The 14,734-nt window shown below is 47.1% G+C and overlaps 1 protein-coding gene across 1 annotated transcript in view; it reads left to right on the forward strand.

Annotated features, from left to right (window-relative positions):
* DCC (DCC netrin 1 receptor) overlaps nt 1-10,813 on the forward strand; it is a gene marked incomplete at its 5' end in the record, with an annotated part of 71,917 nt that extends 61,104 nt beyond the window's left edge. The window contains 2 exons of the mRNA XM_010142224.1: nt 8,933-9,075; nt 10,724-10,813. Of these exons, the coding sequence (XP_010140526.1) occupies nt 8,933-9,075; nt 10,724-10,813 (233 nt within the window). The remainder of the gene's footprint in view (nt 1-8,932; nt 9,076-10,723) is intronic.
* Between the last annotated feature and the right edge of the window lie 3,921 nt (nt 10,814-14,734).

A 14,734-nucleotide genomic window follows, 5' to 3' on the forward strand; every position in this document is an offset into this window, starting at 1 on the left:
AGTTGGTAGGTAGGAGGAGGAGAGTGCACGTGGTGAAAGAGCACTTCATTCCGGCAGGAATTCTGAGTGCTTGGTACTACCCACGAGCGTGATACTTCAGCCATAGTTAGATCCCACGAGAAGGTAATTTCTAAGACATTTGTGGCTTTACAAACTTGTGATGTATTTCCCTCTTCGAGCAAACCTGCTAGAAAAGATGACTGACACGTCCCTAGCACAGTCGCTCCTCTCTAGTCCCCGCCGGCACAGCAAAGGTGGCCAAACTCTCTGCAAGCCAGCTGAGACAAGTCCCTCAGGGGCCACCTCTGCTAAGGACACCCCACTTAGGGACAGCTTGGGTTTAAAAGGCTCTTAGGAAATTCCCACGTTGGAACAACTGTTACTTTCCTTAATCTGAAAGATAGAATTACTTAATTTCTCATCACATTTGACTTAAACTCTAGACGTTTTTACGTGTGCTGTGTAATAAAGTAATAGGCTGATCAGTAATGGACTCATCAGCACTTAAACCAATTAAATCCTCTTTGCTTTGCTGCCCTGTTTTTAATCAATCAGGTGACTTCCCCCTTCAGACAATAGTGGACTGATGGAGCAATCCTGCAGGATTCAGAAGGGGAGGAAGCAGCAGAAAACCATAGAGACTGATCCAGAGATTTCCAGCAAAGGCTTTAAAAAGCAGGACCTGGTGATCTTAAAGGTCTTTTCCAACCTAAACAGTTCTGGGATTCTAACCTGAAGTTCCCTTCCTTATCAGTCACACAGTGTCCCCGCTCCAGCCCCATGGGTTTCATGTCTCCGTTTCAAGAGCAGCCTGTGGGCAGCGCTGTGCTCTGCTCCTCAGCCAGCCCCGCCATTGGCCCACAGCCCACCGCCTGCTGGAGCTCCGGAAGCAGATTTAGATTGGATTAGATTAGATTAGATATAGATTATATATACTAGTATATTTAGATTATCGCTCTGGAGCTGATAGACTAACACTGGCCCGCGTACAATGTTCGTATCCGGAGTGATTTTTTTTTTTTTTTTTCCCTTTGCCCAGGGCTTTTGCTTGGCTTTGACTGACCTGATGCTACTTGAGGCATCTCCTCTAACCTTCCCCCTGTTCGGTGCATCTCCGTAGCGGTGGTATAATTAGCTGTTAAACTCGATCGCAGGCTTCATAAAAAAGACGTACAGAGATCATTAGCCAGTTGTGGGGCATTTTGCTGTCAGGATATGAATAAATATTTAAAAGGCCGTGCTCCTGGTTTGGGGTCATGATATCAGCCTAATCCAGAGCTAAACCTGCCATTTTTCTTCTTCCCTGTTTTTTTTTTTTTTTTTAATTGTGAGCCCAGTAAATCGAAACTCTTCACATTAAGCCCTCCTCGTGGATATTTTATAGGAGATCTCACCTTTTCATCACTGCTTTATGATCGAGCACTTGAGGGTCCTAATACTTATTCTGAAGGCGTGAGAATCACTCTGTGGTATTTCCAGTCCCCACCGGCTCCTCTTTGCAAATCATACACGCAGGCATAGAAGTGATTTGACTTAGTCCCCTTTCAGGTTAAATAGAAAATGTTTGATGGAGTGTTGAGCTTATTGCATTATAGATCTGACATCAATTCCACAAATGGACAGGAAAGAGATTATTTTTACCCTTGCAAATGAAAATTCCTTTTAGGTCTTTGATGATCAGCTGCACTTTAAATGAACCTGAATTAGGAAGTCATTTTTCTTCTGCAGAAGCAAGTGTGAGGTGATAGAAAATCCCGCGGGTGCAGTGGTGGGGTTTATGTTGTGTTGCAGTTTGAAAACTTGAGCCTTTTCAGCGTCCTGTATCTTTAGAGAGGCTGTAAAAATGCTGCATTTTTTTTCTGTTGCTGCACCACAAAAAAAATATCGTTGGAAATACAAATTGTCACCTTCGTGGTCTTCCCCGAATCACTCAGTGATACCCCAGAGTTCAAAAACACTTTATTGTGCAGCAAAATTGAGCTTGATTTTCCTTCCTCCTGCTCGGCTGTAAGGTATACCCCAGATTAGCTACGGGCAGGGGCAGGGTTGTGCTGCAGATGAACTCCTCAGGATTCATTTCTTTGCCTCTTTGGAATGAAAAATCTCGTCTTTTCATTGTCGTGGAGGAAAAGTGAAGAGCAAGGTGGAGAAACTTGGCAGCAAGCATCCCTGTGGAAACAGCCGCAGCTGGTTCGTGCCTGGACATCGGTACAAATCTTGCCCACATCCGAGCTGACCCCACACCGTTTTCATTACTGAGAGGGATAAGAAAGTGTGATAAGAAAATGAGCTCTGTGAGGTGGGTTTTGTGCTGCCTTTTTTTTTTTCTCTAGCTATTGTAACGAACCAGAAGAACAAGATAAGGCTGAAGGTTTGCAGAGCCAGTGTGAAAACCATGCGGTAACTGTCAAATAAATAAGGGATGAAATACGAGGAAAAAGGGGTGTTAGGGGTATTAAGTGGCGACTTCTGGACCATATTAATGTCAAATAGTAGGAGTTTGGAGCCTCAGTAGATGCTGAAATTACCATGATCCTTAGAAGAGTGAATACAGAAAAAATAAAGACTTCTCCGTTGTGCTGATAGGAGACTGCTCCTCGCAGCAGCCCTGCTAAAATCTCCGTTACATGAGAAAATCACACCTCAGGTGGAGTGTTTCCAGGTGGAAATGCCATGAATAAAACTTTTGGTGGCAGATTTTGGAGACATCAACTTAGAACCGTCTGGTGTTAGACGTAGGAGTTTAATCGCGATCTGTTTTTATAGAGCGTTTAATCCCCTCTCGTGCAAAGTGGGGAGTTAATTGGCAAGTGCATTTATTCTGAACAATCAATTAGCTCTAATTAATTAGCTGTACAACCAAATCCTGCATTCTTTTTTTCTGGAAGTTTATCATTCACAATAAAACAATCCCAGTGCTGGTATGAAGCATAAATGAAAACCTATTGCTTCTAATTTGAATTTAGTTGCTGAATTTAAAGACAACTAAGAACTCTTTTGTTAATAGGGTATAAAAATCTTTCTGGCATAGGAGGGTTTTTTTTAATTTCTTTCTGTGATGAGTGTAAATGAGATTATGGACTTCTCTTTATCGTAGTCTACAATAAGGAAGGTCTATAGATTCACTGAAAATACAGGAATGATTCATTCTTCAGCCTTTTATTCTGAATTCCTGCCTTTTTGTGTTGGTAGCTCCTGGATTCAAAGAAAAATTATTATTTTATTTCATAAGCCATTACCTACCCTCTTCAGTGTTCTCCTTCCACGTTTCTTTTTATGAAAACAGGCTTTCTCCCTTCAGCTGGGAGATTCATTGATGCAGCAGTGTCGTGAGGGGCTCGGTCCTGTCTGTTAGAGACGTCTGGCCGCAGCACGGTGGAGTTTAATGAGCATGCAGAGGACGGAGACCCCCGAGCTGTCTCATTAAAACCCACGGGGCTGCTGGAAGGTGCAAAGTGAAACGTGGACTCGGGCGCTTGTCTGGGTAACTGAACCGATTCCCCTTGGATAGAAGTGACCTGCTTCAATACAAGGCAGCAGTCAAATGATTTAAAAAATATTTATCTGGATAATTATACCGTAAATCCATTGAAAGATTTAGTGATGGGCCACTCTCCCTCCTCTGGTGTTTCGTAAGCAGAGAAATAAAACTTCTTCCACGGCAGGTGTAATTTCTCCATATTAATTGGGGACTCTGGGTGTTACCACTGAGCAGTTGCAGCCAGCAAGTCCCTTTTGCCCTGACACTTATTTCTCCCACCTGATATTTCCAGCAGATGGATTAAAACCATGAAGAGCAGCTAAGACAGAGACCAACCCTTTCTCTTTTTCCCACTTACTTGAGCAGCATGTGTTGGTTTTGCCTTGAAGTGTCCTTGCGGACTCACCGCTCGATACCTGTTCAGAAGCCGGAGCACGTAAGAGTGTGTGAAGTTCGTCGGTGCTGTTCCAGAAGCCTCCCCAGCGGGCAGGCCGAGTGCTTGCTCGGTACCGTGTTCTGGAGAGTGATTAAATCATCTCTTTAGTGGTTTATTTCTCTTTTACTTTATTTCTCCCGCTAGCAAATATTTCTAAATTAATAATTCTCTTTCTCACGCAGTTTCCTTTGCAGAATGAGCTGCGGCTCCACTGATTATCACCTCAAAACTCATTTGTAGAAACTCAATTTCTCGATGAAAAATCTTTTTCTCACCTGTAACGTAAAACAGCTAAGTCTAAGAGTAATATTTTTCATATAGTTACATCTCCTGTTCCCCTGAGAGGTACCATCGTACTGAAAGAGGAGCATCCTGCCATGGAGCTGTGAGTAAGCTCACTCCTACATCTTAGTCCCATCTTTGTCTTTCAAGTCACTTAAACCGATGCTGCTTTTGCTGGTGGAAATATCAAATAACTTGTAAGTGGTGTTTGATCCTTTTATGATTTGACACAATTCTCTTGTTCTGTTGGTAGATAAAGCTGTGGAGAAGGTGTGAGATACAGGATAGGAAAAGATTATCCTCATTTAGTTACAAGTCTGGCATTACCTTCTGATTTCCACAGCTTACTTTGACTTTATAGTCTCATTATACTGGACTCATCTTGGTACTCTCTGTCCTCCAAGAATCCTCTCGGTTCTTAGGAAAGCCGAAGCTTTTGCACGCCTGTAGATAGACCAATTTTCACCTGTCTCCTTAGACCAGGCGATCTTCAACTGCAGGTGCCCTCACATCTTTGATGTGTGCCATGTCTGGTCCTCTCTGCTGTCACACGTCCTGTTTGGTGATGGTTGTGTGTATTTACCAAGAGCAGTATATCAGAAGGACAAACATTTTTTAAAATGCTGGCCATCCCTTCTATAACTGGTTTAGCCTAGATTTGTCCTTCCTAAGCCCAGCTGTTTGTGACCTCTGTGAAGAACAGGTCGGCACGATCCACTTCTCACTGAGGGTAGTGGAGAGACTCCTCTTGCCTTTGGGTTTTGCATTACCAGTGAGACCCAAGTGCCACGACCTTTCTGAAAGGCGCAGGATTCGCAAGCAAGGCTGATTCCATCACAGTTTCTGTTCCATATATAGACGATACGGGTACAATACAGGATGTAGATGATCATCTAGACTCTTCCTCTTTGTCACTGGCAGGCAGCAAACCCCAAACTCTTTGTACAGTTCATTTGTTCCTGCGTGCAGGTCTTCCCGTTCCTTCTTCTCAGTCATATGACTCATTCTTAGCTCATTTTAGGCGTGTGATGAATAGGTGTCTGCTCTGTGCCAGTCCCATAACCTCACTGTGCAGCCAAAGAGGGGATCTTCTGGGAGACAATTCATCCAGCCTCTCTGTGGAAGGTGCTTCTTTCCGTAGGTGATTGAGGGAGATCAAAGAACCAGCAGAGAATCATCCATCGCTTTTGAAGAGCCAAAGCCATGTGAAGTGCAGCTGAAGGGATGTAATCCATGGTCTGCCATCCTTGCTGTGCAAGTCAGAGCTGGAACGAGCAGCAGGTAGAAAGGTCTCTGCAGCTCTCTTCATGGTTCTCCAGCTGTATTTCCAAGCTTCCACTAGTGACAGATTTCCTAATCACTCACCTGTTGTATGTATCAAAGTGGTCCGGGAGCCAGGTCTTGAGGAACTCCGCTGGTAACCGCCTTCTACTCCAGTATTCTCCACTGAGCATGATTGCTTGCTGTCTCTCCATAAACTACCTCTCTTCCAGTTTTACATTCATCTCCATTTGCTCCACTTTCACTCTTTTTTTCCCATGTCACTCTTTTGCATCATCTCCACGTAACATGAGAACCACACAAGAAGTTTTGGTCTTCAAGTTGGGTACAGACCCCAGATCTGTTGAGTGTGAATATAGCATTTTTAACACTCTCTTGAGCTTCCAGCTCGCCGTCCTCCCTGCAGTAGAGACTGGCCTTAGAAAACCCTGCACTGTGAACAGCAGGAACCCTGGGCCCTCTCCTGAGTTGTTCTCACCTGGCCGAGGACATCACCTCATGTCCCATTTGACATCTCTCAGACGAAAATAATGCAAATAGCTCTCCCCAGGTGTTGCTAGCAAGAGGAGGGACGCTCTGGTATTACCTAGCGAATGAGCCAATGAGCTGTTTAATCACCCTCCGGAGGAAATGAAAGCGGCACATCCATGCTGGGGCTGCTCAGAGTCACACCTGATCAGTGGTGTCATCTTCTGCCTCTTGTGGCCACCAACCCAGGGCTTCCGCTTTTATTCGTGCAGCTCCAGCTGAGTTGGAGAACATTAGAAACCAAAGGGATTTTAATGTAATTAGCTACTCATTTGCATAAATTAGTTTACTTAGCATGTCATCCTACTGCATCCAGAATTCTCTTTTAGGGGCCTGCTGGCTCTTCTCTGCGTCCTTTGGGGGAGGAGGCTCCACTCTGGTGCTAATGACAGATTCCAGGCGTTGCCTGGGAAAACGGTCACTGGCGTGAAACATTTGCCGAAGAACTTGAAATATGTGGCTTTGCCCACAGAAAAATTTCTCGGCTTCATTTTAGTTACGAGCACGACGATTTGCCGGTTGCTTTTGTGGGCTAAAGGGCAAAAGGATGCGCAAACTGAACTTACTCATCGTTGTTGTGGCTCCTCATTAACGATATCCAGGAGGGAACATCTCTCTTTGTGCAGAAAAGCGGGTCTTTAAGTCCAATTACTGCAATTAATGAGATACTGATGAGCAACATGACTTTTACCATGGGATTTAGGGGATTACAATAGCAACAGGCTCCACGTTTCACAGGAGCTCCTCGAATCAAATATTTACTTCTCCACCAGCCCGTGAAAATCCAGCGAGTCGTTTGTATGGAAAAAGCCTATCTGGGTCCATTATCCAACCCATAAACAGCAGGGCTGCAGTTGGCAGCGGGGGCTGTATCTTCTGGCTGTTCTGCACCTGGCGGGGCTGCCCCAGGCTGCGATCCAGGAGGGATCCAGCTCTTCACTGGCACTTTCTTCCAGTGGACGCGCTGTCAGCAGCTCCATTTCGGGAGGGATGTGGCTCTATCTGCTGCTCCACTGTGTTTTCTCTGCCCAAAACTAATTAAAAATGTGAACGCAGGACCACGAATCCGCAGTTCTTGCCTCCTGGCTCCTCACTGGAGCTGTGAGGATGCAGAGAGCTGTCGTGATGTGGTGGGCTTTGGGGAACGAGAGCCGCGGCTGCGCCGGTTGCGGCAGCTCTGCCGTCCTGCGCTGGAGTTACCCTCCGGCCTCAGGATTGTTCCTTTCGTGCTGGGTTAATGATCTGGGAGAAGAGAGAGGGAACCAGCTGGGAGTCTGGTGATGAAGAAAAGAAAGAGATGGTTGAAGTTAAGATTCAGGAAAAGACATTTTGGAGGTTGTGTGGAAGCTGGGTGCGTTTCTGATCCAAGACATGGATTTTGGAGTGTGCACCCTGTGTGGATGGAGCCGTCTCTCCTGCTCCAGAGCCACGGGTGTCCTCGTACAAACCCGCCGCATGGCTTGTCCCTGAGCCACCCCTTCCTCTGCGCTGGTCTCCAGACCCGCTTTTCTCCCTGTGGTCCAGTTCTGATGCGATGGCCGATAGCCCTCTTGACTTCCTGAGGCTGATGCCTTTTCATACCTCTCATCAGCTACTGAAATGAGGGCTGTTGTTGTTATCAGGGTACACATTTTCCTACTGGAGGAGAAGGCAGGGAACTTGCTGGAGGTCATAGGAAATATATAGGGGGGGAAAAAAGCTCTTTATTTATGATTCGACTTCTTGATTCATCAGGAGTCAAATGAGTAGAATAAAAATCTGTGGGAGGTGGAAACGTGCCCTATGAGACTCCAAAGTGCCAGAGGGAATCTGCTCTTACCTGGTGGGGATGGCTGGGGGATCCATCAGTCCCCGGGCTGTGATGTCCCCTGCCAAGCCAGTATCAGCTGGAGCTGGAGTATTTAAAGATACGGACCTGAAACTTAGGGCTTAAGGAGGCATCGAAGTGGGAAGAGTAAGAAGTGCCAAAGCCACTCACTAGATTTGGCCTCACACAGGTCGTAGGGCTATTGAAGCCAGAGCTTCAGGAGGAGCAGGGTTACGGCTGCCTTCATATGGCAGTCTTCACTTAAACCTGTCCCCATGTATTTAAAAGCAATGTCTCGCGTTCCTCTGTTTCAGCTGACAGCTGTCTCCAGCAGCGTCCTTGTGTAGAGCCCTGTACCTGAGTGCAGGCAGGTTGTCCAGAACCAAGAGTTTATTCTTTGATGTTCTAAATCATGAAAAGAGACAAAGAGTGTTTCATTTCCTCTAGAAGAGAGCTGATGCATCCTCAGAGGGCAGCACTTCAGCAGCTGACACCTCCTACGCCAAGCAGCGGGACTGTGGCTCAGAGCGGCGGCAAGAGGAGGCTCAGCAGAGCTGCTTAAAAAGGGAAATCCCTTTCTTTTTTCAAAAGAAATCGATTTTGATTTTTCTTTTTATTTCTCCTTCCAAACTGGGATGACAAGTCAGACAGAATCAAATGCAACATCAAACTGCCAGCTCACTGGCCACGGAGCCCAGGTTTTCAGTATCTTCCTGCAGAGCCAGCTTTATAGGTATTTTTCCAGGAAAATGTGAATTTCCATGTGAAAACCTTTGTTTCTGCATGTTTCAGCATTCTTCATCAAAACGTAATAGCAGCAGGAAGCTGCAAACGCGCTGCCATCTCGCCCTGTGGCAGAGGAAGCTCTGGGCTCCTCTGCAGCACACGGGAGCCTCAGATGTCAGTTCTGCTCGGTGTGGGAGGGGGGTTGATACCTGAGCTAGAATTTAAGAGCTTTTAGGGCACATTTGTGTTGGCCCTGATGCTCCAGTCTGTCTGGGAAGGAGGCTGCACACCTACACCAGCTACATTTTGCCTATAATCCCCAAATTTCACCGCAATCCCCTTTTTCATCCCAATAGATTCTCAGCATGACTCACGTTTCTTCTTCTTCCAGGGCCTAACCTCCCCAAGGCTCAGGTGAAAACAGCGTCCCTAGGCTTGGCAGGAAAAGCCAGGTCACCTCTGCTGCCCGTCTCGGTGCCCACGGCCCCGGAGGTGGCAGAAGAGGGTCACAAGCAGACGGAGGACTCCACAAATGTAAGAACCATCTTTCAGAGCCAGCCTTCTTGTGGGGCTCATCGCCACAGAGTTACCGCCTCAAATCCCCGGTCTGCACATCAAAGTTTAGAAAATGCTTTGTCCCTCCTTACCTGAGGTATTAGAGAGCGAGTAGGAAACCTCTGGCAGCCGGTAAAACTTCTCTGCTGGCTTTAATGGACTTTGGCGTGGGTGATACAGCGGAGCAGTGAGCGCTTGGGTTCGGTGTTAGTACTCTCCACGGGACACCTCGCACAGCCTCTGCCGAGTGCCCTGAGATATCAGGAGAGGAGAAGGAGGGGGCAAGAAGTGCGATAAGGCAAGAATATAATTTGGGGAGGAAAAATGAGTATATAGTAATATCAGATAATGGTGAGAAAAATACCATTGAAGTAGATAGAGTGAAACTGAAAAGATGCTGAAATTAGAAAAATCTTTTCACTCCTATTAAGAGTCTCTTAGGGAAAGGTCTCACGTGATCCAGACGATGAAATGGTTCAAAAGAAAAGGAATAAGGAAAAAAAAGAAATCTATGCAGTACCTGTTGTCTGTCGCCTCTTTCCATCTACTCGCGCAGGAGAGGTTTTTGCTAGACACTAGAGCAGTGATTGGTCCGATGTTTTGTCAGGGACTCCTTCTATGTTTTCAGCCCAGCTAAAGGGAAAGCCCAAAGATTTCCTCTGGACATGACATAAAGACGCACTTCTGCATGTAGGCACAGGAGGAGTCTCACGTTTTGCAGGGAAAAGGGGAGGCAGGACATGGAATCTCCTGCTGGAACGGGAGCGGGAAGGAAAATGCCCTCCATGGTAAAATTGCTGGCAGTAAGGAGCAGTTTAACAGAGCACGTTGGTAACACAACGTGCGATGTCAGCTCTCGGTACCTTGTTTCATCCCAGCAGCAACAAGCTCGTCGGGTGGTCAGGACTGGGGGAGAAAGACTAAAATATGGGGATTAGCTTGACTCTGCAGGTGTTCTTTTAAGCCGCCTGCTCCATCCCACCTCGGGGCCCGCAGGGTCAGATCTTTCACTGGGTAAAAGCCACGTAAATAACTCAGGTTTGAGCTCCCTCTCAGTGTCTGGAAGCAGAAGATCATAGAATCAAAGAATCCCAGACTGGTTGGGGTTGAAGGGACCTTCCAAGCTCCTCCAGCCCAACCCCCTGCAGGGAGCAGGGACATCTGCCCCCAGAGCAGGGGGCTCGGAGCCCCAAGGCCCCCCAAGCCCCAACCTGACCTGCCATGGGGCCGTTTTTCGAGGTCAGTGGTTCCCAATTTTAGGTGTTGCTGCAGTTGACCATACCTCAAAGGATCAGTTTCTTCCAGCCCAGTTAGATACTTCTGAAAACTATTCCCAGTCCCTGCTCCCACCGAAGGCAGTGGTAGAAATTCCCAACCATCAGCAAGGGCTGAGGAGTTCAGCTAATGTCTGGACAAACTCTTGCAGCCTGCCCTGGGAGAAAGCATGTTTAGATGACTTCAAATGTCTCCACTGGGTGATGAAAAATATTTTCATAGTCCCCCCAAGCAGGGACATGTGTAATGTGAGGGGAGGAGCTGGGCACTGTGGAGGGTCATTGGCATGTGGCACTGCTCTGGTGCGGTCAGCCCCGGCTTTCAGCTCCTCTGTGTGTTTGTTCACGCGCAGGTTTACGAGCAGGACGATCTGAGTGAACAGATGGCCAGTTTGGAGGGGCTAATGAAGCAACTCAATGCTATCACCGGCTCGGCCTTCTAGCAGCTCTCGGTGAAGCAGTAATTACCCCGGAGCATTGCAGCATACAAGGATTTCACACATAGCACCCACGGTCACCACCTCATCAAATCATCTCGTTCCCACGTCTTCAGCGCGAGGAAGATTCCTGCAACGTCCTAAAGGGAACGATGACAAGAAGAGAAAAGGAAAGAACGATGATGGGAACGTTGCAGACCTGTAGATCTGGCATCGAAAGCGATGAAAGCGTGGCAAGGCGGGTGATGTCATCACCGTGGGGTCACAGCGCATGCCACCGGATTGCTCATTTTGATCTACTACTAGTCTTCGTAGAGCTCAGCTTGTCACGACTAACTCATGTTTTACTCCGTAGAGGTTTGTAGCTCTTTGGATAGATCTAGTCTTACCTCACGCAAGTATGTTTTGAAACATAGACCATGCCCTTAATGAGACAGTGCTGTAGGTCACTCGTTTGGGTTTGCTATTTTTTAAAAAAACACTTAATTACTGACTGCAAAAACCCCCACAGCCAATAATCACACCTCCACACCAAAAAAAATTTGGAAGTTTTCCCAACAGCACAAAAAGAAAAGAACAAACTACTAATTTCTTTTGTCGTCCCCGTCAGTCACCTGGCAGGGGCGTGGTGGGGATTAGCGCGTGGCTGCAAAATTCAGCCGTTTCTGCAAGCGCCTGTAAATCCTCCCGTAGTTCATGTTTTATGTATGGCAAACAGAGAACCAGGAATGTAAAAAAAAAAAAAAAAAAAAAGAAAAATAAGTCTGCGTTGGTGGCCGGCTGCCAGCCAGCCAGCGTACACTTGCAGAACGAGGACAATATGCAATCTTCTCTGACACGCAGTCATTACGTCCTTGAGCTTGTACTAAAACATGTCTGCCTATGGGTGGCCTTCGTGCCAGACATTGGGAAGCGCTGCGGGAGCCACCACGAGCCGGAGCGGCGCAAAGAGCGGAGCTGAAGTTCCCTTCCCTGAGCCTTTTCTATCAGCTCTGCATCCCTCGGGATGGCTCCGGTGTGAGGACCCATCCACCGGGGATGGGGATGGGCAGAAGATGAGGAGGGCAGAGGGGTGGCAGGCACTGGGTGCTTCCCGCGGACAGGACACAAGCCTGGGGGAAGAACCACAGAGGCTGGTAAATACGTGATAAATTAATGAGGGAGGTTTTTCTGCGAGCAGTTGAGCTCGGCGGTGCTCCATGAGAAGAGCAAGCGAAGAGCGGAGAGCAGCAGGACACTGGGAACCGTCTGTAGGGATTCCCTCTCCTCATCCCAGTGCGTTAGCTGCGCGTTACCCTGCTTATTGACAGCGGTGACTGGTTGGATTGGCTAAATTTTGTGTGCCTACACTTTATTGCGAAATTTTCAGCTGCATTCAGCGTTAATCCCCGTTTATGCAGCTGAATCACCAAAAGGGAACTAATTTGCATATTTATCAGTTAGGAGGCTGCAAAACCCAATGAGGGAGTTTCAGATGAATTATTCCATTCAGCTCTGCCTTTGATTTCAAGCTTGAGTGGGTCATAATTTTAAAAGAGCATGGCAAGGATAGGATCTTTACAACCTAATAGCTCCTTTTATTAGGTGGGTAATTATATGTGAATCTCCGAATAAAATATTTTGAGTAAAATAGCACTGCAACAGAAGTAGTAATTCAGATTATTTTCTATGGCCCCGTGCTGGAAAGGGAATCAGATGTCAAGGAGAAGTTCAAATGCTTCGTTAGGAACTCCAGCGTGTTTGTGAAAATGCTCCTTTAGAAACGCCTTGTTATTCAATTTACGGAGATTCTAATGAAATCTTGCTCGAGTGAGGAAAGCTGCTTCGCGTGGAGGGCTGAGCTTTCCCATTCTGAAAGATTTGTAACCAAAAAAGCTCTGCTAAAAATAAAATGCGCCGATCCTTCCCAATGTACATCCAGCTGTTCGACCCTAGGAAGCCACTACCTCCATTTAACTTGCAGCAGGGAGGATTGGTGCAGCTTTTGAAGAGCTCCCCAGCTGTATTTGCGGACAGTGTCGTGGTCAAAATAGGAACATAAGGTCAAATCGGTCTCAGTCTTATTAGTTTTATTATTATTTGTAAAATGATAATAAATTTGGAGCAAATGAATTTGGAGCAGATAACTTTGGGCTTTGGAGCAAGAAAAGTAGGAGCAGAAGCTGCCCGCAGGACCTCAAAGAGCAGCACATTTTTAATTGCTGATCCACGACCAAGTGTAAACCGATCCCAAATCCCCTCAAATAAGACGAGCCACCAAGAGGCATTTGCAGGTGGGATTGTGTTTGGTTTGGACACACGCGTTGTCGTGTCCAGGCACTTTGGGATGGATCGGCCTCTTCGTTCTGTTCAGGCATCTCTGAACTAAGCCCCGGAGCGTCGGCGGGTTGACCTGGTGCTCCCGTGAGCTCAGCCTTTCTCCTGCCCTTTGAAGTGTGTCTAGTTCCAGGCTTTAAATCAATAACACTCGCAGACCAAGGCCAAGGTCCGTGCAGAAACGCATCGACATGTCGTGGGGAGGAACAACGCTATTGGCTCAGCCCAAGCGAGGCACAGCCACTCCCACCCCCTTCCTAAATAAATTAGTAGGAAATTTCTGCTTCAGCTGAATTGCAGCATACGTCAGTAAATCTGAATTACTCCATATGAACGCTGAGGGTTGGGGTTGGTTGGCTTTCAATTCAGACCTGCCCTTGACAACCGAAAAAGGGCTGTAGCCTTCACCTCCCCTGCACCACATCGTGCTAAATCGGTGTGCGGTTGTCCGGAGGAGACATTCCCAGCCCTCACTGGAGGGTGATTTTAGTGCAGGATCTCAGTAATTAGTAAGCAGGAATTTCTTTTAACTTGCAAAACTCAAATGTTTGACCTCAGCCCTTCCACCTCGTATTCTGCTGATGCTCTATTCATTCGCACTGAGCTTGGCTGAGAATTTCTTTGGCTTTCGCTAAATTCCTCAACTGCCAGAATATTTATAGCCCGTGACATGGACACTCCACAAAATCGTGATGAGAAATCTGTCAGTGCGTGACGGGCTTTTGAAGCTCCACGTCATCCTGGAAGAGCATTAGCTAACCCATACAACAGGGCTGCCATGAACAGGTGGGGAAAAGAAAACCCAGCAGCCAAAAAAAAGGCTGTATTTTGTATTTTTTTTTCTTTTTGCTGTCTTTGTGGACTGCTTCAATGTTCGCTTTAAGGGAAAAGGTCCAGTCACTTTGAGAAGCTGTTTAATTTTTGGAAGGGGGAGTATAATCCACTTGTTCGTGTGTATGAGCTTGGTTATGTCACGATTTGGGGCTAGATGTCAGTACTGCCAATACTTTGCCGTAGGGTTTTGTGGTGTCACTTCTCAGGGAGCAAGGACCAGCTTATCCCTTATACTGGTCTGGCTGGTTTTGCACCCTCATGTAATTCCCAACCGTAAGTTGGAGAAGCCCAGAGATGGTCATGAAGCTCTGAGTAGGATTGCCCGCTCCAGAGTTTCCCAACAGGTTTGCAAATGCTTGGTGGGGGGGGGTGTCGGAAGGTACCTCTGCAGATCCTCCACTCCAGCCCCAGTAGCTCTGCCTGTGGTTTTCTGCAGGAGCACCTTTTCACCAAGCCCTTCCCGCAGCCAGCTCCTTAAAAACTGGCTGAGGTGGGACCACGGCGCCTGGCCCGATTCCTCTTTGATATTTTTAAAGACTAAATGATGGTTTTAAACGTTTCTCCAGAGCTTCTGGGTGTGTTTGCAGTGCACGCTCGCTCGCTTTGACATCTTCTGCCTGAACAAACAGTGCAACCCACTAAACACCAGGCAGAACACTTGTCCACACGTGGAAGGGTGGGAGAGGGTTAAGAGCAAGGAAATCTCTGGGTGCTTCCAGCCCTTGGGAAGCATCAAGTGTTTGCTCCAGGGTCAGAGCTGATGGTCTAATTCCTGCT

The sequence above is a fragment of the Buceros rhinoceros genome, unplaced genomic scaffold (assembly GCF_000710305.1).
Source record: "Buceros rhinoceros silvestris isolate BGI_N320 unplaced genomic scaffold, ASM71030v1 scaffold518, whole genome shotgun sequence".
Classification (NCBI taxonomy): domain Eukaryota; kingdom Metazoa; phylum Chordata; class Aves; order Bucerotiformes; family Bucerotidae; genus Buceros; species Buceros rhinoceros.